Below are 22,774 nucleotides of genomic sequence, written 5' to 3'. Positions count from 1 at the left end.
TCTGCTGCGCGTCACTGTCGAACACGTGGACGCGCTTCACTCCTATGCCGCGCGTAAGATACAGTTGATTGACAGGTGCTAATGGTGATTGACAGGTGATTGACAGGTGAGCTACCTGGGAGGACACCGGGCGGAGGTGATGACAGTGACCGGTGGAGGCGGAGGCAGAAGCGGATTCAGCTGAGTTTGACTCCGCCCGTAAAGATCCGGGAGTGGGTCCTGGCTCGGATCTGAAGGAGAGCCCTCTGACGTCACTGGGCTGAACGTCACTTTATTATAAGTAAAATATAATTAAATGTTTAAAGTGTCAATCATCACCGGTACAGGAAGTGGACTTTTAAAATAAACTCTTCATAGACTTTTTCCTGTGGACCACGAAAAAAATGATTCAAGTTTTTATTGATTGCTAAAAACAAAATGACTCACGTGTTGTATGGTGTTCTGTTCAATTGATTTAACCATATTTTTTATTGATAACATTTTTATCTATTAAATAAAAAAAATACATTTTAGAAACAATTATTAAAAAGACAAACTCAATCTACAAAGAATCTTCAAAGGAGTGGATTTATTTGATTCTGGACTTTTGATCACTTGATGGATTCTCTTGAACTTCTCTTGAGCAGCTGACGGCAGGTTACAGGACAAGATCCATTCATCTGTCTCTGAATTATTACAAAGTGTTATTTCCTGTGGGTCTTCACTGGGACTGAGTGAGTTGGACTTGTAGCTGAGACACTTGTCCTGGACTGAGTCTGTCCCCCTGGAGTCCTGAGGTAAATGAAGGTTCACACTTGATGACTGTTCCTCGTTTCTTTGTGTTTGAGGCGGTTGATGAAACCGAGCGTTGTGACAGAGTCTCACAGGAAACCTCAGGCCGGCGGTTTGAAGCCGAGATGTGACGACACCGGAGAGACGCCGAGCGGGTCGGTGTCCTCGTCCATCAATGAGCCAACTGGTGTGTTTCAGTGCATCGCGGTGACTTCACTGCTGCTGAGTCACAAACTGGCAAATTCTCTAAAGTCTTAAGTGCAGATACAGGTTTCAAGGTCAAAGACAGAGAATGGAAAAAGGAAAACAACAAAGTACAGTAAAAAGTTTCTTGAGGATGATTTTAGAAACTGGTCCACGCTGTTTGATAAGATGAAAATCTGTAAATGAAAAGAATGTAGCTCTGCTCAGACGTGGTGGAGGTTGACACAAACATCTTCAACGCAAAACAGAAACACAAAAAACACAGAGTGGCACAGAAATGAGATTTTGCACATCCATCGTTCAGCTGCTTGAAAATCCATCAGGAGGAAAAGTCTCTCCTCTTGGTTCTAACTTCCCGTCTGACCCGATGACCCTGCAGGTTTTATTTAAGGCTCTGGTTCCTGATGTGTTCAGACCCGGGGACGTCCTCTGGAGGTCGTCCTCATCTCCGTCGCTGGCTCGGCTTCTTGGCTCGCTGCTGCCTCCTGAAGTCGATGAGGCAGCCGGTGGCCTCTGAGATGGGAGTGAAGGATCTGATGGGAGAGCTGCTGATGCTCACCGCTCGCACCCTGTCCCCCTCCTCCTCCTCCTCCTCTTCATCATCGTCCCGCAGGTCGATGACCTCCCTAAACGTGGAGCAACAAACATGTAAAACTCAACTTCCTGTTTAATAACACATTAATATCTCTATAAATAGATCACGTCTCTAAGTTTGCTTACGCCGGCTGGACTCTGGTTCCTGACGGCCCGGCTTCTGAAAACAACAACAACAACAACAACAACACGTCAGTCAATAAGATTTATTCTGGTCTCAGGCTGCAACAACATTTCTGGAAGTCGATCATGATCTGAAGTTTTACGTGTGAACCAGGAAATCTAAGATCAGAACACGACCTGATATGAGCCTTACGCAGATTCTTCATTTATGTTTGATGACATGAAAACTTTATTTGCCAGAACAAATGATGCAGAACAGATTTAATCAAAAACTATTTTAGTTTCATAAACTTAAACTGGAGCGTTGTCATGTGGACTGAAGCATCACACCGATCGAGGACTTGAACTGAAGCTGGAGAAACTTGAAGAAGAAGCAGAGACTCACCTGATCCTCGGGTTTCTGTTTGTTCCAGAGCTGAGAGCAGATTTCCTCTCTGGAGAGTCACAAACATAACAGAGAGAGAGTTTATTAAACAGTTCAACATATAGTGAGCTGATCGGGAAAAGAACAAGACACTGTCCGGTAAGTAAAGACTTCATTGAGCAGGATTCTGAGGAACAACGTGAACCAGTCGTCCTCAGGCTCCTCAGTGATCACGTGACTCACGGTGTCAGACTTCTGGGTTCGGCGCTGGAGGCACAGCTCGGTGTGTCGGGTGTATTCCCTCAGAGAAAACTTCTTCTGACAGAGGAAGCATTTCTCTTGGTTCCTGCAGAAACGAGACAGAAACAAACTGAATTACAGAAGAAGAGTTACACACAGACCCACAGGGAGCAGGTCCAGGTCCGACACACAGGGACCAGGTCCAGGTCAGACCCACAGGGAGCAGGTCCAGTTCAGACCCACAGGGAGCAGGTCCAGGTCCGACACACAGGGAGCAGGTCCAGGTCAGACCCACAGGGAGCAGGTCCAGGTCCGACACACAGGGACCAGGTCCAGGTCAGACCCACAGGGAGCAGGTCCAGGTCAGACCCACAGGGAGCAGGTCCAGGTCCGACACACAGGGACCCGGTCCACGTCAGACCTTCAGGTGGTGTTTACCTGCTGCTGCTGGTGGAGTTGCTCGTCTCCTCGGCCTCAGGGACCTCTGCTCTCCGTCTCTTCCTTCGAGGTTTGGACGTCACTACAGAGGAGAGACGCTCGTTAAACCATCGACTCGTTCATCACTCTAAACCGAGTGAGGAAGTAAAATGACTGAGACATATGAGACGTTATGACAGATGTGATCCCTGTGATGAGGGGGGGTCCTCTCACCTCCGGGCTCCTCCCTCTCCTCCAGCACGGCCACTTCTCCGTCGCAGTACGCCGCGTGCCTCTCGATCCTCGTCACCGGGAAGGATCCCTGGCAGAGGGGACAGTCCACGCTGGCCTCAGGACCCGGAGGGACGGCGCCGGGCTGCACCTCTGGAGACGCCGGCCTCTGCAGACCTCGGACCTCCATCTCCTCCACATCTGGATCAGCGCCGTCCTCCTTGTCCTCCTCCGCGTTCTGAGGTGGACGTCCAGCATCAGCACCGGCCACAGGGTTGATTCCATCCTTTGTTCCACAGACTGTGGGTGAAAACACAAGTATTATGATATACAAAGTATATATTAGTACTATTGATCAAATATCAATGAAAATAAAAGGTTGATAAACTCACTGTCCACCTCCATCTCCTCTTTGTCCTCCTGCAGCGGCGGCTCGACCACAGCTGGAGGATCTTCTGGAGGAATCATCTGGACCTCAGGGAGATCAGGACCTCCAGGTCGGAGCTGCAGGGAAAGAGAGGCACATGTCAAATCTAAAATAAAGGAGAAGATGAGTTGAGATGGATCTGCTCTGACTCGAGGTCACGTGGACTCACCTCTGGTCCAGGGTCAGTCGTCAGATCTTGTGTTTCCTCGTCATCGTTGTGACTCAGTTGAGTTTCTGTTGTTGAAAGAAAAACGTTTAACAGTCGTCACATCAGTCACAACGTTTCCAGCAGATGGACGTTTGGACTTCAGGATTTAAAAAGGGTTCATGAGGTCACAGTGACCTTTGACCTTCAACCACCAAAATCGAGTTTATGAAAGAGGCTGTCGTTTAGTAACGAGTGGTGATGAAGTGAGATGTTTCAGTACCTGGACAAACGTCACAGTCGTCAGTATCCATCGGTCCTTCTTCTCCTCCCTCAATCTTCTGCGTCTCTGACTCCTCCTCTCCGTCCCTCTGCTCCCCTCCCTCCTCCTCTTCCTCAGCTGGAGGAGACTCTTCACTCTCGTTTTTCTTCTTCAACCTGAGACCTCGTCTGGAAACGTGAGGGAAGTCGACATGTTAACATCAACACTTACAAATCTAAAGATTGTTGAGTTAAAACGAACTGAGCAGGAGTCTGGTCACAGTGAGTACTGCCACCAAGTGGAGAACAGACGTTACTGCAGCTAGAGAACTGTTGGTTTCTCTGAAGCTGTTTACATGAACTCCATCAAATTCTGTCTGGACATTTCCTGTAGTGAGTGTTTGTGAAGCAGCAGCAGGTTGTTGGGTCCGAACTCATTCACACAGCAACACGTGGGACATCCAGGTGAGGGGCGGAGCCTGTAGAGCAGCAGGAGGCGGGACATGAAGTATAAACTCTGCTGTGGATAGATCAGTGTTGTTGTTTACAGCTCGTCCAAGACAGTCGGCCCTCATCACCAGAAGATCTGGAACCTCCTCGTGTTTCCAAGTGGACGTCTTCATCTTCTACGTGTCCGGCTCCTCTTCTTCATCCTGAGATGTTTGTGTTCTTCAGGTTTCACGTCACGTGTTAGAAACCTCGTCCTCACGTCCACTCGCTCACTGGGAAGCTTCCACACATTGTCCTGCTGGTTCCTCACATGGACTCTGACATGTTACACACATGTTACCAGGAGGCTGCAGGAGAAGATCCAGAACATGTCCAGAGACACTGACATTTGTTCTCACATAGAGAACCTGCAGAACATGTGAGGAACATGGGAAGAACATGTGAGGAACATCCAAGGAACATGTGAGGAACATGTCAGGAACACGTGCAGAGTTCAGTTCAAGTCTGAAAACAACTGGAATCTGCAGCGTGACGACGATGATGATGATGATGATGATACGTCTTCATCACATGGTTTGTGTTTGAAAGAAGCCTTTTTACGTCATGTGAATAAATAGATTCTACACTGTGATCAGTTCTTATTGAACTGAATGAGGAGTTTTACCTTCGAGGAACCAGACGTGGAGGAGACTCAGCAGACGACTCAGGTGAAGGAGATTTCTGCGAATAAAAGATCAGTGCAGTGATTTTTTATTTCAAACATAAAGAAACAGGAGTTTGAGACAGAGGCTGAAAGGAGGAGCAGCAGCGATGGACAGTCTGAGGACAGTGATTCCTTCATTCAGGGTTTTATAAACATCAGAGCATGAAAACATTTGAAGGGAATAACACTGATTAAAGTGTTAAACCTGAAGATGAACAGAATGTGTGTTGAGTCCCGGTGGTACCTCAGGCTGCGGCAGGATGGCGCCCCCCCACGGCGCCTTCCTCAGCAGACGCCTCTGAGCCCGTTTCAGACTCGAGTCGTAAACGTCCATCTGAGCCAGGATCACCTGAGAGACAGAACATCTCTGTGAGGATCTGAACATGTGAACACATCAAGTAAAATGGTTCATATCCTCACTTTAGTCTCTCGTCTGTGAAAATCCTTAATTTCTGTCATGATTCAAAACACAGAGAAATGATCATCACACTAATACTGATGATCAATATCTCAATGTTTTCAAATTCTCAGTTAATGACGTGAAACAATGAGAAGAATAAATCCTCACATTTAACAGACACTTGACATTTTTGCTTAATTGGGAACTTTGGTAGCTTTAGTGTGAGTGCAGCTGCTCACCTGTGTGTAGGCGTCTGGGTCCAGGCCCCGGGGACAGAAGGGAACCCCCCAGTAGTACTGAACCGTCGCCCCCCCGCTGCCGACTGGCTGTCGCTCTGAGGAGCTGCTGGAACATGGATTCTGTTGATTAGTCCGGTGCGTTGCTGACAGGAGACCGTGGTGGTCGGTGTTTACGTGTATGGAACGACTCGGGAGGTAAAACGGGTCGAGGTTTGATCCCTGAACCCACATCCTCAAATTTGCCCTGACGGCTGCACGATCAGTGTAAGAATGGAATGTATATCTATATATAAAGAAGCAAAGACGTATGAATGTTTGAATATATAAATAAATAAACTCTGCCTTGTGAACAGAAACAGAAAGATTTGATCAGAACCTTCTGGAGGCAGACGACCCACAGCCATCAACACTGAGGATCTGAACTGATGCTAGACGCTAAGAGGAACTTGAGTGGCTAATTCAAAATGAAAAGCAAAAGAACAACATCCGTTAAGAGTCAAATTATATTTGAACGTGTCTGATAATCAATCAGAGTATCCGTCGGATCAATGACCTCTGACCCTCTGCCTCTCTGACCTCTGACCCCCTCTGCTGTGTTTTCTCTACCTGCTCCTCCGCTCTGCTCCTGGAGAAGCTGCAGAGTCGTGGTTCAGGGAGGAAACCAGAACTTCTGCCCGACCAGCACCTCTCTCCTCTGGGAAGACCGGGCTCGGAGAACCTGCCGGCTGCAGCAGGCGGACGCAGGAACGATAAGAAAGAACGGATTTACTTTAAATGCTTTTGAACCATAGACAGATAGTGAGGGGAGGGAGAGAGAGAGAGTCTCTGTACCGTGACGTCCTCGTCCTTGTCAGACCAGACGAGCGTCATGTCGCTGGTCAGCTCCGTCTCTGCTGGGTTCAAGTCTCCAGGTGTTTCAATCCGCTGCTCTGAATCTTCTGGAACCAGGAGACAGCATCAGAAATGTCCACACAACACATTCTCATGAAGAAGAGCGTGAGACGTTCCACTGTACCTGACAGAGACGACCCGGGGATCGTGTCCAACCTGACGTCCTCCTGACGAGGGTCAGTGCTGCAGGGCTGTGATCCAAAACAGAGAGGAAGAGAGAACCAAGCAGGAAGTGAGAAAGTGTCGGGACGTTCAAACAAAATCAACAAAAATCAATATGACAGAAAAATCATGAATCAAGTCTTCACCTGAAAGGTTCTGAACTCAAAACACATAAAAGACACTCACCTGGGTCGGCCTCTGAGAAGACTCCTCGCCGACGACTCGACTCTCTTCACTGGTTGACCTTTCGACCTCTGAAGGAACCACAGACCTCTTCGGGTCGTCCTCACCGACCTCTCGTCCACTCCGGCCGAACACCGGACTCGGAGAAGGTCCTCGGTGCGTCTCTGAGAAGACGGGGCTGCCGCAGATCGGTGATCTCTCTGGCGGAGGGGGAGGGGCGGGGCTTCTTGGGAAGACGGGGCTCTGAGGCCGAGCGGGAGTGGTCCTCACAGAGGAGGTCAAACTCTCCTCAGAGGAGGAGATCTCCAGCCCTGAGTTCTCACAGACAGTGACGGGAGCCTTGCAGGCACTTGGAGTCGTCTCAGGTTGAGTGCTCCTGCCAAACACGGGACTTCTTAAAAACTCGAGACTCTGCGACAGCTGCGTTTCTTCATCGTCTCCCTGAGAGCTCGGCGTCTTCGGACAAGACGTGAGGTTACCGGGGCTTCTGGGAAACGTCGGGCTCTTGGGTTGAGCGGGCAGCGACGTCTGAGGGGAGGCACACGTGTCCTGAGAGCACAATACAAACCCTGAGCTTCTGCAGGTTTCCAGCAGGTCCTGACTGAGCCGTGGGACGTGAACCAACGCCCTGCAGTCAGTGGACAGGAAGACGGGCGACTTGTGGAGCAGAGAGGGTTCGATCTGAGAAAACACAGAGCCGCAGCTATTACACTGATTCAAATTAATCAAATGGTCAGAAATTCTTCAGATCATCAAATAATATTCTAAATCGTTGTTTGTTTTTCCTAGAGACTGTAAAGATGGAGGATGGTCGGACCTGCGGTGAGTCCAGAGGCTCGGAGCTGCCGGGCGACGCCTGAGACTCGACCTTCTGGGAGAAGTCAGACGTCTCCAGAGGAGTTGCTTCTTTCCTTTTCCGCTTTCTATTCCTGTTCTTTATTTCTTCTCCAGCTCCTTTTGTTTCTTGGATAAAGCACAGGAAGTTGTTTAAGTTCTTCACAGGTTGAGTATAAATCAGAAGCTGTTGGTTCTCCGGTGACTCACCTGGGGTCAGGTCGATCTCCTGTGAGGCTCCCTGGTCGATGGACGGCGTCCTCATCCCGTTGGAGATCGGGGGTTTGCGTCGGGAGCAGAGTCTGAGGGAGGCGTGGCCGAGGAGGCTTTGACTCTGGGATGGCGAGCCCGGCTGAGACTGGCCGACCATCTACGAGAGCAGAGGAAGGAAGTGACACCACGGAAAGGCCCAGAAAATAACTCCAACATGCTTTTTGTAACCGACTCTGGTATCAACGAGTTACTTCGAGTCTGTATTTTTAATTGATTGAGAAACATGGACGACAAATGAATCACTGGTAAAATCATCTGTTAGTTAAGCTGTAAATCCGGTGTCATTACATTTAAGGATGGTTCTGAAGGCAGCGGCCTTTTGGAACCGGGTCCATGTCGGTTAATAAACCTGGATCCATGAAGCCGGTTTTGTTTCTGTGAGTGAAATAAAAACACTTTTTTATTCCTGACAAACAAACTGATCACAAACAGAATCAACGAGAGGATTTGAAAGGATCAGAGAAGCAGAACCAGATTCAGATTTGATGTCAAACTCAAACTTGGATAACATGAAACATTGGATGATTTCGCATCATGAACTTGATGAGTCATCTCAGGAGGAACTCCTTGAATCAGGTTGGTGCTCACGCTCTCTTCGATGGCTTTCATCATGGCCTCCTCTTCCCGCTGCAGCTGGAGCGCCGTGTTGCTGGCTTCCTGTTCGCTCAGACGCAGAGCCAGGTCCATCATCTCCTCCTCCGTCATCTCTGCAGAAGAATTCACCAGATTCACAAAATAAAATCTGAAACTTGGAGTAATCATTTAGGATTTATTCTGAAACTCCCTGTGGTCGAGTACCTTTGGTTTGGCTTTGGTTTCCTCGTTCTCTCCTGCGACTGTTTCGAGCTGATGACGGCGACAGGAGCGAGGACGAGAGCTCCTCCTGAGAAGACAAGCAGCAGCTGAGGTTCAGAGTTTAGTGGTTTATCATCTTTAGAAGAGACTGACCTGGTGACTGCAGAGTTTAAACATTAAAACACGAGCTGCGTTTGTCTCAAGTGACAGAAGAGAATAGTCTCAGTTCTCTTCTCAGTTCTCTACCTTCACATCCAGCTCGGCCACTGACTCCAGCTCCTGTGTGTCGTCCTCGATGAGGATTTCTGTGGGAACGTTGGTCGTCTCCTGGATGATTTGTTTCCTCACAGACATTCTGCTCTGCTCCTGAGAGACTTCAACACAAAGACTCATAACGTCAGGTGATGATCCCTCACCTGAACGTGGTGAAGAACCCTCACCTGAACGTGGTGATGATCCCTCACCTGAACGTGGTGATGATCCCTCACCTGAACGTGGTGATGATCCCTCACCTGAACGTGGTGATGATCCCTCACCTGAACGTGGTGAAGAACCCTCACCTGAACGTGGTGATGATCCCTCACCTGAACGTGGTGAAGAACCCTCACCTGAACGTGGTGATGATCACTCACCTGAACGTGGTGATGATCCCTCACCTGAACGTGGTGAAGAACCCTCACCTGAACGTGGTGAAGAACCCTCACCTGAACGTGGTGAAGATCCCTCACCCAGACGTGGTGAAGAACCCTCACCTGAACGTGGTGAAGAACCCTCACCTGAACGTGGTGAAGAACCCTCACCTGAACGTGGTGATGAACCCTCACCTGAACGTGGTGATGATCCCTCACCTGAACGTGGTGATGATCACTCACCTGAACGTGGTGATGATCCCTCACCTGAACGTGGTGAAGAACCCTCACCTGAACGTGGTGAAGAACCCTCACCTGAACGTGGTGAAGAACCCTCACCTGAACGTGGTGATGATCCCTCACCTGAACGTGGTGATGATCCCTCACCTGAACGTGGTGATGATCACTCACCTGAACGTGGTGATGATCACTCACCTGAACGTGGTGAAGAACCCTCACCTGAACGTGGTGATGATCCCTCACCCAGACGTGGTGAAGAACCCTCACCTGAACGTGGTGAAGAACCCTCACCTGAACGTGGTGAAGAACCCTCACCTGAACGTGGTGATGAACCCTCACCTGAACATGGTGATGATCCCTCACCTGAGCGTGGTGATGAACCCTCACCTGAACGTGGTGAAGAACCCTCACCTGAACGTGGTGAAGAACCCTCACCTGAACGTGGTGAAGAACCCTCACCTGAACGTGGTGATGAACCCTCACCTGAACATGGTGAAGAACCCTCACCTGAACGTGGTGATGATCCCTCACCTGAACGAGGTGAAGAACCCTCACCTGAACGAGGTGAAGAACCCTCACCTGAGCGTGGTGATGATCCCTCACCTGAACGAGGTGAAGATCACTCACCTGAACGTGGTGATGATCCCTCACCTGAACGTGGTGATGATCCCTCACCTGAACGTGGTGAAGAACCCTCACCTGAACGTGGTGAAGAACCCTCACCTGAACGTGGTGAAGAACCCTCACCTGAACGTGGTGATGATCCCTCACCTGAACGTGGTGATGATCCCTCACCTGAACGTGGTGATGATCACTCACCTGAACGTGGTGATGATCACTCACCTGAACGTGGTGAAGAACCCTCACCTGAGCGTGGTGATGATCCCTCACCTGAACGAGGTGAAGATCACTCACCTGAACGTGGTGATGATCACTCACCTGAACGTGGTGATGATCACTCACCTGAACGTGGTGAAGAACCCTCACCTGAACGTGGTGAAGAACCCTCACCTGAACGAGGTGAAGATCACTCACCTGAACGTGGTGATGATCCCTCACCTGAACGTGGTGATGATCCCTCACCTGAACGTGGTGAAGAACCCTCACCTGAACGTGGTGAAGAACCCTCACCTGAACGTGGTGAAGAACCCTCACCTGAACGTGGTGATGATCCCTCACCTGAACGTGGTGATGATCCCTCACCTGAACGTGGTGATGATCACTCACCTGAACGTGGTGATGATCACTCACCTGAACGTGGTGAAGAACCCTCACCTGAGCGTGGTGATGATCCCTCACCTGAACGAGGTGAAGATCACTCACCTGAACGTGGTGATGATCACTCACCTGAACGTGGTGATGATCACTCACCTGAACGTGGTGAAGAACCCTCACCTGAACGAGGTGAAGAACCCTCACCTGAACGAGGTGAAGAACCCTCACCTGAGCGTGGTGATGATCCCTCACCTGAACGAGGTGAAGATCACTCACCTGAACGTGGTGATGATCACTCACCTGAACGTGGTGATGATCCCTCACCTGAACGTGGTGAAGAACCCTCACCTGAACGTGGTGAAGAACCCTCACCTGAACGTGGTGAAGAACCCTCACCTGAACGTGGTGATGATCCCTCACCTGAACGTGGTGATGATCCCTCACCTGAACGTGGTGATGATCACTCACCTGAACGTGGTGATGATCACTCACCTGAACGTGGTGAAGAACCCTCACCTGAACGTGGTGATGATCCCTCACCCAGACGTGGTGAAGAACCCTCACCTGAACGTGGTGAAGAACCCTCACCTGAACGTGGTGAAGAACCCTCACCTGAACGTGGTGATGAACCCTCACCTGAACGTGGTGAAGAACCCTCACCTGAGCGTGGTGATGAACCCTCACCTGAACGTGGTGAAGAACCCTCACCTGAACGTGGTGAAGAACCCTCACCTGAACGTGGTGAAGATCACTCACCTGAACGTGGTGAAGATCACTCACCTGAACGTGGTGATGAACCCTCACCTGAACGTGGTGAAGAACCCTCACCTGAACGTGGTGATGATCCCTCACCTGAACGTGGTGAAGAACCCTCACCTGAACGTGGTGATGATCCCTCACCTGAACGTGGTGAAGATCACTCACCTGAACGTGGTGATGAACCCTCACCTGAACGTGGTGAAGAACCCTCACCTGAACGTGGTGAAGAACCCTCACCTGAACGTGGTGATGATCCCTCACCTGAACGTGGTGAAGAACCCTCACCTGAACGTGGTGATGATCCATCACCTGAACGTGGTGAAGATCACTCACCTGAACGTGGTGAAGAACCCTCACCTGAACGTGGTGAAGAACCCTCACCTGAACGTGGTGAAGAACCCTCACCTGAACGTGGTGAAGATCACTCACCTGAACGTGGTGATGATCCCTCACCTGAACGTGGTGATGATCCCTCACCTGAACGTGGTGAAGAACCCTCACCTGAACGTGGTGAAGAACCCTCACCTGAACGTGGTGAAGAACCCTCACCTGAACGTGGTGAAGATCACTCACCTGAACGTGGTGAAGAACCCTCACCTGAACGTGGTGAAGAACCCTCACCTGAACGTGGTGATGATCCCTCACCTGAACATGGTGATGAACCCTCACCTGAACGTGGTGAAGAACCCTCACCTGAACGTGGTGATGATCACTCACCTGAACGTGGTGATGATCCCTCACCTGAACGTGGTGAAGAACCCTCACCTGAACGTGGTGAAGAACCCTCACCTGAACGTGGTGAAGATCACTCACCTGAACGTGGTGATGATCCCTCACCTGAACGTGGTGAAGATCCCTCACCTGAACGTGGTGATGATCACTCACCTGAACGTGGTGATGAACCCTCACCTGAACGTGGTGAAGAACCCTCACCTGAACGTGGTGAAGAACCGTCACCTGAACGTGGTGATGAACCCTCACCTGAACGTGGTGAAGAACCCTCACCTGAACGTGGTGAAGATCACTCACCTGAACGTGGTGAAGAACCCTCACCTGAACGTGGTGAAGAACCCTCACCTGAACGTGGTGATGATCCCTCACCTGAACATGGTGATGAACCCTCACCTGAACGTGGTGAAGAACCCTCACCTGAACGTGGTGATGATCACTCACCTGAACGTGGTGATGATCCCTCACCTGAACGTGGTGAAGAACCCTCACCTGAACGTGGTGAAGAACCCTCACCTGAACGTGGTGAAGATCACTCACCTGAACGTGGTGATGATCCCTCACCTGAACGTGGTGAAGATCCCTCACCTGAACGTGGTGATGATCACTCACCTGAACGTGGTGATGAACCCTCACCTGAACGTGGTGAAGAACCCTCACCTGAACGTGGTGAAGAACCCTCACCTGAACGTGGTGAAGAACCCTCACCTGAACGTGGTGATGATCCCTCACCTGAACGTGGTGAAGAACCCTCACCTGAACGTGGTGATGAACCCTCACCTGAACGTGGTGATGAACCCTCACCTGAACGTGGTGAAGAACCCTCACCTGAACGTGGTGAAGAACCGTCACCTGAACGTGGTGATGAACCCTCACCTGAACGTGGTGAAGAACCCTCACCTGAACATGGTGTGTTCAGGCCTCGTGTCAGTCACACAGCTCAGATCTGTCACTCACCTGTTGTGAGTGACAGATTGATCAGAACCCTGATGTGACACCTGATCTGTTCTAATAAACCCAGTGACGTCCACAGAGGATTCCTCCAGTGTTAAACAGCAGATGAAGATTGTTTACCTGATGATGAAGATAATGATGATGAAGATGATGAAGAGTGTCCTCCTCTTCCTCCTCTCATCTGTCCGGAGGCTCGACACCAACCCACCAGCCTCTGTGTGACAAGTGTTTTCAAACAGCTGAGTCAGAGACACGAAACCAGTGAAACCAGTGAAACCAGTGAAGTGAGATGAAGTAATTTCGTGTTGAATCCCATGTGAACCAGTCCAGCTCGAGTGTGAAGGTTCGAGTCCCAGTGAGAATCTTCTGTTTCAGCTCAGATGAACCTGTACGTCAGGAAGCCAGCTGAGCACGAGACAGAAACACTCGTGAGCCGCTGCAGCTCGTATCGCTGCTCTTCATCAAACTGGGAACCGGAACAAACCAGCGTCTTCACCAGTTTGAAACTTCCCCAGTATCAGGAAACAGCAGCAAACACAAAGAAACCAGTAGAAAACCACTCACAGCTGAGATCACTGGGATTTCGCGGCGCCATGTTTGTTTCTGGTAACGTAATCACGTGATAGCTGCGTCACTGACGTGGTGCGACGCAGCTGACGTGGTGCCTTCACGTACTCTCTGGTGTTCTCATGGTGCGTTCAGGGACTTTACGTGAAAACTGTATCAGTGAAACAAAAAGAAGCTGCGTCCTGTTTTAACTACTTCTTATAAAACTGGTAGTTGAGCCAGTACATGTAGTATGATATGTCATTATCAGTTTAAAAATATTGAAATGCATTTATAATTGAATAAAACTATTAACTAAAACCATGTGACCAAATTGAACCAATAAGAAGAGGGCTGTAGGTCCCAATGATGTCACGTCACTGCTCTGCAGAAGACACACGGTTATCAATTATCAATCCACCAATCAATATAACATATATCAGTGTTTTGCAAGTTCACACCTCTCATGAACTAGTTCAAAGTTCAGTTCATACAAGTAAACATGAATAGTTCACGTTCATAGTTCACCATTTAAAATCTGAACTAGTTCATAGTTCAGTTCATTTCATAGTTTCAAGGTGGAAAGTGAGAATAAAGACTTAACTTGTTTAAGGAAACCCTATCCATCACCACCCCTTGCCTTTACTGTCAGCCATCATTAAGTGGAGAAAATATGGCACAACAGTGACATGACCAAGAACTGGGCATCCCTCCAAAGTTGATGAAAGGACAAGAAGAAAACTGGTCAGGAGGCGTCCGAGAGGCCTACAGCAACGTTAAAGGAGCTGCAGGAATTTCTGGCAAGGACTGGCTGTGAACTACATGTGACAACAGTCTTCCGTGTTATTCGTATGTTTGGGCTGTGTGTGTGTTTGTGTGTGTGTGGGGACATACCTGAAGTCTCCATAAGCATGTGGGGAAATGTGTTGTGGTCTGGTGAAACCAAGGTTGAACTTTTTGGCCATTATTCCAAAAGGTATGTTTGTGTAAAACAACACTGCACATCACCCAAAGAACACGGTGCCCACGGTGAAGCCTGGTGGTGGCAGCATCAGGCTCTGGGCTGTTTGTCTTCAGCTGGAACCGGGGCCTCAGTCAAGGTGGAGGGAATTATGAACAGTTAAAAAATAAGCGTCAGTTTTGGCACAAAACCTTCAGGCTTCCGTTAGAAAGATGAAGATGAAGAGGAATTTCACCTTTCAGCACGACAACGACACAAAGCACACATCCAAATCCACACAAGCATGGATGATCTGCAGAGGGCGGTGCACAGGAGATGCCCTCGCCATCTGACAGGATGTGCCATGCTATTAGACTCCTCCCCCAAAAGACTACAGTGCTGTAATAAAATCAAAAGGTGCTTCAACAAAGTTACGGGTGTGCACACTTATGCAACCAGGTTATTGAAGGTTTTATTTTTTAATATTCCTCCTAATAGATTTCAGTTTGTTTTTCAACTGAATTGTTCTTGTTATAGGGTTACAGTGTCCTTAGTGTTTGTATGTAAACATGTGTGTTATTGTTCATGTGTTTGTTTTGTAGAAGACATCCTGAGGAAGAAGAGATACAATGGGAAATTGTTATAATGTTATGAGGGGAGAAATCGGAATGTTAGAACTCTGTTGTCGCAAGTCCATGAAAATAAACGTCCATGGGGTACAGGAGACGATAGAGCGACAGCAGAGGTCCTGAAGACTCAACACTATATATATATATATATTATAATATCATTTCAGAGGCCATGTTTAGCAGTATAGAAACACAGCATATAACTTTATAGTTTATGACTCTCTGATGGTGTGAGTTGTAGGATTGTCTGACCTTTCCTATGTACGCACAGCTGATCAATAGCATCTAATTAGAATAATAACTGTTTTACTGCCTGCTGGGGAATCGAACCCTTACGTGGTGGCTCTGCAGGGCTGTGAACAGATCGTTATCACATAGTTTAAAAGAATTACTGTGAATCCCAAAAAAAACTTTGTTTGTGCTCAGTTTCAGACCAGAGACCTTTCACGTGCGATGACAACGTGAAGACCAATCCTCTTCTGAAACTGACCCTGTGTCAGCACAAGAAAACCCATCACGACAGAGAAGTTCGGTTTCCTCTCAGAGCAGCACGTGGGACTCTTAAAGGTGCATTACTCTGTTTGACCACCTGGTGGCTAAAATAAATCAACTCAATCAATAATCATAAATCATTTTGTTTTAGTTCTTTATTGATCGATGGTCTCACTTCTAACGTTTGAAATTCACTTTTTTTTTCTTTCAGAGGTTTTTCACTTGCTCCTCCTTCAACACAGAAAAATAATAATAAGAAGAAGAACTTGTACTTTCTGGGTTTTGGACTTTGACGCCTGCAGGATAATAAACAATTTCATCACTGGTGGAACTGGATGAGGTGGAGAAAAAAGTCTGAGGTTCTATAAAACAAATAGACAAAAAATGTACTTCAAGACGTTTTTCTTCATTAAATAACATTTCAGTGAATCATGAAATATTCATAAAATTATTTCCATAGAAATGGCAGAAAACCAAATATAACCACATCAATTGCTGTATCCTAATACATTCTCATATTATAATTGATTTATGGAGACCTTTATATAAATATATTGAAAATGTTATATAGAAACGCCCGAATTATCAATGAACATTAGAGCCTAATAAACAATATTTAATAGGTTTTTCCTTCCCTGTGTCTTGTCTGATCAGGTTCAGGACTTTTTCAGCCCGAGTCGCGTCTGAAGGTTTAATCTGCTCAGAGGAAATGGCAGCTTGTTGCCCGAGAGACAAAATCTGCAGCAGAACATAAAATAAATAATTAACAAAAGTGCAAAGCTCTCTTTACGGCTTTTTAATACTTTCATGGCCCTTCAGGAAATTAATCATAAGAAAATCAAAAACATTGATTTCAGATTAACGTAAAGAAAAGTGAACACAAGCATCAACCGTGCTGTTGTTCCAAGTTCACGTCCTAATAACACAACAAAAGTTATTTAAATATTAAATCCTAACTAAAGCCACTTCTATGTTTCTGGGGCCTTTTGTTCTCGTATCAAGGGAAGAGTTCTCAGGAGAACTGTGAGAAAACACATGAACCACGTGAGAGCACAGCACACGGCTGAAGAGGGAGGAGCAGGAGAACCAGTGTCGCTTCAGAGAGAAACATGTTCTCCTGGTTTCCTCTGTTTCCTTCCTGAATAAACTATGAAGCTCTGTGGTAAAAAAAACTGAGCTGATTAGAAGAACAATAACAGAGTTGAGACTGAGCTCTGATTGGTTCAGATTCAGCACAGGACACGACCACATGACAACCATCTGCCTATCAGTATTAAGATGGTTTCATGAAGGTCACATGTTCCTGAAATGCTCTGGAGCTTCTGTATGAACAAACACAAATATTGAAGTCAGTGCCTCTGGAGGTTTTCTTTTTCCTTTAGCCTCATTTTGAAATGTTGATGGTTCCGGGTCCGACTCGTTCACAGCAGCAGGAACATGTGGGAACATCCAGAGAACGTGTGAAGCTTCTCAAAGTGAAAGTGAAAGGGTGAGGAGAACACAGCTCCTCACCGCGGATGAATCTGTTAAAGCATATATATATATTTACACGTCACATTTCTCTGTACAGGCGGATTTCCTTCAGTGCAGATATTTATCTGAATCAGGTCCATTTGTCCAAATCTGATTCGTTCAGGATTCAGACTTTGGTTTAAGGATTAGATCAGAATCAGGGTTAAAGACCAAACTGCTCTTTCGTACAGTTTCAGTCAACAAACAATAAATTGTGTGTATGTAATATCATCATCCGTTTTATGGAAAGTTTAACATTAATACAACTAGCCAATAAAATAAATGGATATTTAATACACAGTTTTTGTTTGTTGGCTAAAATCTGCAAAAACAGCAGTGACGTCCTTTAACAATCGAGACAAGGGTTAGTTTAGAGTTATATATATATATATATATATATATATATGATACTGTATATGTGTGTGTGTGTGTGGACAGCAGACACATCTATCAGTTGATTGGACTCCAGTGTGTGTCTGTGATATTTATTGTGATTTGCGTTTGTTTGTTCGGTGAGTTTGAGGTTTTCATGCGTCTGTCCTCGTTGTTGCGTGTTCTTCATGCAGGGTTCTGCTTTACAGTGTGTGTGTGTGTGTGTGTGTGTGTGTGTGTGTGTGTGTGTGTGTGTGTGTGTGTGTGTGTGTGTGTGTGTGTGTTTTCAGTGGTCCTTCAGGCGTCCAGCAGCAGCCTGGGTGCAGTTCATCTTTCTGAAGCCGGGCAGCGTGATGCGCCCGTGTGTGTAGATGTCGCGGTCGGAGCCCTGGTTCATCCTCTTCACCAGGTTCTTCTCGTACAGCAGCGGGTGGTAGGCGCCCAGCGTGCAGGCGGCGTCGAAGAAGCGCTGGTAGTAGTGACAGAGCTCCGTCTTCCTCCGCGACGGCAGGAACTCGTAGACGTGCACCACCTCGCACAGTGACATCATCAGGACGGTGCCTGGACACATCAAGAAGAAAGTTTAATGAGGTTTTTATCTTTTTATATCAAATTCAAGTTATTATTTTAAATTCCCATGAACAGACACAGAGAATCCAGTGGAGCTGCAGATTAACTGTTGAGACTCTGAGGTGTGAAGAGACGTCTGGGTCGTTTCTCATCAACAGTCATTCAGCAGCTTGAGAGTTTTTCTCCATCACAAAGTTTGACTGATCATTCAAGGCCTGCCACCTCATTGCTGATCACTACATCACTGCTGGTCTAGTTTTCAGTTCAAGGTCCAAACCACCATGAGACCAGTGGGACATGTCCCAGTGCTCCCTGCAGTCCACCACTGGCTGCTGGGTTGATTCAGTCTGGACCATCAGAGACTGACACCTCCTCCAGACGCCAGCTTCATTTATCATCGTTAGACAAGATGTGTTGAAGAGGAAATGGCCGAAGAGCCGACGCTTCACGTACCGAGGAAGCCGGAGGAGGGCGGGTTCTTCTGGATGGGTTCCGCCATGTTGTCTTGTATTCGCTGCCACACCTGCCACTCGAAGCGCGGGTGCAGGATGTAGAAAGGCTGCAGAGGATGGAGCCGTCTGTATCTCTGGTACTGGGCGAAGATCGGGTAGTCCGTCCTGTTGAACCACTGTGGGGGGGGAGGCGTGTTAATAACATGACGTGGATCTGGATTAACAAAGGTCAGAGGTCATGGAGTAAGAATGACCACAGGACCTCAGAGACTGGTCAATAAAAATACCTCATTAGACTGTAAGGATTTAATATCACAGCAGCAGGTGGTAAGAAGTGACGTCTCACCTGAGTGAGGTCAGCGGAGAAGGGGGCGGGGTCCCAGGCCACCAGAGCCCCCGAGCTGTACAGAGAGCTGGACAGGAAGTGATGGTCGTCAGACGCCATCACCTGCACACGGGGAAACATCAGGTTAAAAACAAACATCTGCATTACAACCGATTTGAAGCTTTTAGTCGAATGAAATTAAAACAAAGAGAAAGAAACTCGTCCTATGTTCATGAAACACGAATAAATAAAGAAGACACGTGTCCACTTCCTCCTGTGGGACATAGAAACTAAAACACGGATTTGATATCATTAAATAATAATTCAAACCTGATAAAGGTTTGTTTACCTGTGAGTTGATGAGGCGAATGGTGGTTTTCGATCCGACGTCTTTCTCGTAGCCGCTGGTGGGCGCGGCGTTGAAGCGCAGCACGGCATCATGGGAGTCTGTCATCGAATAAATACTTTAGGGGAAGTAAAACTTTCTGAGAGACTTTCAACGTTCGGATTTTATTGTTTTTATATTTCACTGTAAAACGAATTTAAATCCATCTCACCGATCTCTTTGCCGAGTCCGGAGTGGCGGAGCGACCCGGCCGACGACACCACGGCACAGCTCTTGTACGGCCCGAGGTCAGAGGTCAGCGGGTTCGGCGGCAGCTGGGCGGCCAAGGGCAGCGAGGAGAAGGGCTGGAGGTCAGAGGTCAAGGTCGCCACCTCTGTCTGGTCTCTCAGCTGGCAGAGGAGCTCAGGGCTGCTCAGCTTCGGTCGGCTGGAGACGCCCCCGGGGCCGGAAGTCTCAACTCCATATTTGTTCATCGCCTGAAAAACAACATGTAGACAAAGTCTGATAGTTGAACTTTACAGTAGAGCTGATATCAACATGAATGTGATCAATAACATCTCTTCTCTCCTCCTGTGTTCCCCTGTTCCCTCTTTTTTATCTCTGTGTTTGGTCTCCTCCACCTCCCGAGGGAAACATCAGGCTCTTTAGCTCTTTTAGTGGAAACATCTGAAACCTCACCTGATAGTTCTGCACCACCTTTCTCAGTCGGTTTCCCAGCATGCTACTGGACATCTCATCATCCCACACCTCTCCCAGGAGCCCATGAGGCCCGAAGAACTCTGCGTCCCCCCCTTTGCCGCTCAGCTCCCCCCTGCGCCGGCCTCCAAACAGGGTCTCCAGTGCGCGAGTGAAGGGGCGCGGCAGCAGGTGGGCGAAGAACCCAGAAGGCTCCCGATCTCTCGACTTCTTCTTTGGTGTCGTGTCCACCGCTTCGTGGGTGTGGTTCGGAGAGGAGAGGACAGGGATTGGACGGCGAGGGTCACCTGGGACGACCCCCGGGAGCTTCTGAGGGTCGATGTACATGGGCTTGGCTCCGCCTCTCAGCACCTGAGGGTGTCAGACAACATCACGCATCACTTTCAGGGCAAGAGTTAGAGATCTAACTCTGCAGCGCTGACAGAAGAAAGAACCCGACCTTGATGACGGAGTGTGCACGAGGCTGAGCCCGAGTCCTCGCCCGAACCCCAAAGATGGCGTCCGTGACGGGCACGCTGTTCTCGGCACAGATGGCGTAGAGCAGAGCCATGGAGATGCAGAAGAAGGCCATGCAGAGCGCTCCGCGGCGAGCCCGACGCCTCAGGCGCCACAGCAGGCTGACTCGGTCCATCGCCGCCGAGGGGATCTGCAGAGGACACACGCGTGTTACTGACATGTTCAAGCTGCTTCCTGTGTTTGTGTGTGACCAACCCCCGGAAACATGACTCTCATGATTAAACAGCACAAATCTCTCCAAGTTGAAGAAAGTAATAATTACATCTTAGATCCGCCCATTTGTCCCAGTCTGGTCCAACAGGCCTCGAGTCCTCCCCCGCCCCCCCCCCCCCGACCCAGTCTATTGAGCAGTTTATCAGAAATCAAAACCATTTCAAAATCATCAGCTCATCTTGTCTGACAGTTTGAACGATGTTCATCAACAAGCTATCAACCAACTACTTCACAGAGTGATATACAAGTATTTAATGTTCTGTTTATAAAAGATGAAGAAGTGAAATGATTCTGTAGTTTTCAGGTAAAAGTTCAACAGTGAAACTCGACAGAATCGATTCCGACCAGAGGAGAGCGAGTGAACGTTTGTCCTTTAAAGAAGATTAAGAGTGAATGTGAGTGAGTGAAACAACAATGAAGAGAAAGAGCAAGACGTCACTGCCCCGGGAGGAGAGTGAAATCAGGGAGAAAGAGGAGGAGCAGGAGGAGGAGGAGGAGGAGGAGGAGGACAGGCGGGACGAGAGAGGTCGAAAGAGACGGAGGAAAAGAGAGTGAAAGAGAGGAAATGGGTGGGGGGGGGAAGTGCTTTAACAGGAGCAGAGGGGGGAGGGGGGGCAGTCGCTCTCCTTCTCACGATGCTTTGTACGGCTGCAGTGCAGCTTGGGAACTTGGCAGCAGGAGGTCACGCATAATGATGCCTGACGTAGAATTATATATAGAATAAGATAGAAGTGAAGTGAATAGATCGACTGTCACTGATCCAGATGTCTGAGTCAGAATCTGATTAATATCTGATAACATGGGGTTACATCCACATCTGGCCTGATGGTCCCTCTGGGGGGGGGGGGGGGGGGGCGGGGCTCAAGTAACAGATGAAATCATCAGATTTCAACATCCCAGTTTCCCTTCAGCTGCAGAATGATTTGGCAGATTTCAGTTCAGTGTCTTCTGTGTAGTGACCAGCAGGGGGCGACTCCTCTGGTAGTTTCTATAGAAAGTGACTTCTCTCTTTATAACATCAGCTGATGGTCATTAAGTGAATTATGATCATTTAGAGTCAAACAGACCATAAAGCACCGGATGTGTTGGGGGGTGTGGGGGGGGTACCACAGTTTGATAGACAGCTTGTACCGTCCAATGGTCGAGCTCCAGCTGGAGTGACCCCGTGTTCGCTTCATCGGATTGTTGCCTGCAGCTAAAACACGAAGCCTGACGGACGCGTGTTGTGACACAAACACACAAACACACAAACACGCACACACACATACAAATTATATGATCAATATGATCCTGTTATTTCTTTACATGTGCAGAGCCAGAGGCAGAATATTGTAGAGCAGCTTCACACTGTGAGACTGCTACCACATGAACAACAACAGCTACAACCACCACCACAACAACCACCACCACAACACAACAACCACCACCACAACAGCTACAACCACCACAACAACCACCACCACAGCACAACAACCACCACCACAACAACAACACAACCAGCTTTTGACTTTGAGATATTTTACTGTTCAGTCACATTTAATGTGTCCTGAATTATCAAGTGACAAGAGAAGATGGTCGGTTGTGAAGGAAGCTTTAGAAATGACATTGTCTCTGTCCGTGTGCAGCTGAACACATAAAGTTCTGCAGGTTTGAATCAGCTGCTCCTCTGAATGAACACACGTCTGAATGAATGAACCAATGAGGGACTGGAGCCTCAGTGCGACGCAGCAAGCTGCAGAACTGCAGAGGCGCGTGTGTGTTAATCTGCTGTGCCCACTGACAGGGAGTTACATGTTGTGTACAGTGTGTGTCTCTCAATCAACCAACTTTCATCTGAACTCAGTGACGTCTTTAACTTTTCAGTTCTGTGTAGCTGTGTCTGAACAAGAGGAACCTGACTCCTGCAGATCCCAGATCAGATCCTGGTCTGAT

General features: G+C 48.2%; 2 protein-coding genes across 7 annotated transcripts in view; both read right to left on the bottom strand.

Annotated features, from left to right (window-relative positions):
- Positions 1-449: 449 nt before the first annotated feature.
- uimc1 (ubiquitin interaction motif containing 1) lies at positions 450-13,864 on the bottom strand. 6 transcript variants are annotated; one of them, XM_062406558.1, is made up of 24 exons: positions 13,798-13,864; positions 13,354-13,447; positions 8,954-9,081; positions 8,711-8,795; positions 8,501-8,619; positions 8,201-8,287; positions 7,850-8,009; positions 7,623-7,768; positions 6,809-7,486; positions 6,585-6,651; positions 6,401-6,507; positions 6,176-6,294; positions 5,570-5,675; positions 5,175-5,279; positions 4,892-4,947; positions 3,800-3,966; positions 3,541-3,605; positions 3,337-3,448; positions 2,948-3,244; positions 2,735-2,816; positions 2,300-2,402; positions 2,078-2,126; positions 1,696-1,729; positions 450-1,601 (listed from the first exon to the last, which is right to left on the bottom strand). In XM_062406558.1, exons 2-24 carry the CDS (start codon positions 13,412-13,414, stop codon positions 1,418-1,420), a joined length of 3,117 nt encoding a protein of 1,038 aa, XP_062262542.1. In that variant the 5' UTR covers positions 13,415-13,447; positions 13,798-13,864; the 3' UTR covers positions 450-1,417. The 6 variants fall into 6 exon arrangements, with proteins under 6 accessions (XP_062262542.1, XP_062262541.1, XP_062262543.1 ...); XM_062406557.1 differs by having other exon boundaries at positions 13,354-13,830; XM_062406559.1 differs by having other exon boundaries at positions 5,570-5,672; positions 13,354-13,830.
- A 2,112-nt stretch (positions 13,865-15,976) lies between these two features.
- Positions 15,977-22,774, bottom strand: part of st6gal1 (ST6 beta-galactosamide alpha-2,6-sialyltranferase 1) — an 8,297-nt gene continuing 1,499 nt past the window's right edge. Inside the window, exons 3-9 of the mRNA XM_062406927.1 lie at positions 20,553-20,759; positions 20,096-20,464; positions 19,629-19,893; positions 19,421-19,518; positions 19,093-19,194; positions 18,748-18,922; positions 15,977-18,285 (exon numbers count right to left, since the gene is read on the bottom strand). Of these exons, the coding sequence (XP_062262911.1) occupies positions 18,011-18,285; positions 18,748-18,922; positions 19,093-19,194; positions 19,421-19,518; positions 19,629-19,893; positions 20,096-20,464; positions 20,553-20,759 (1,491 nt within the window). The 3' untranslated portion in view covers positions 15,977-18,010. The remainder of the gene's footprint in view (positions 18,286-18,747; positions 18,923-19,092; positions 19,195-19,420; positions 19,519-19,628; positions 19,894-20,095; positions 20,465-20,552; positions 20,760-22,774) is intronic.

Source organism: Platichthys flesus, chromosome 15 (assembly GCF_949316205.1).
Source record: "Platichthys flesus chromosome 15, fPlaFle2.1, whole genome shotgun sequence".
In the NCBI taxonomy this organism is placed as follows: Eukaryota; Metazoa; Chordata; class Actinopteri; order Pleuronectiformes; family Pleuronectidae; genus Platichthys; species Platichthys flesus.
Note: the sequence above shows the minus strand (reverse complement) of the source record. Positions and strands in the feature narration are given on the sequence as shown.

Excerpts from the sequence above, each read along its gene's own strand:
- uimc1 (XM_062406558.1), bottom strand. The coding sequence starts at position 13,414 with ATGAGAGGAGGAAGAGGAGGACACTCTTCATCATCTTCATCATCATTA. Across the intron at positions 5,676-6,175 it reads GGAGCAGAGCGGAGGAGCAG|CAGCTCCTCAGAGCGACAGC; the intron begins GTAGAGAAAACA and ends TCCATGTTCCAG. Across the intron at positions 3,606-3,799 it reads CGACTGTGACGTTTGTCCAG|AAACTCAACTGAGTCACAAC; the intron begins GTACTGAAACAT and ends TTTCAACAACAG.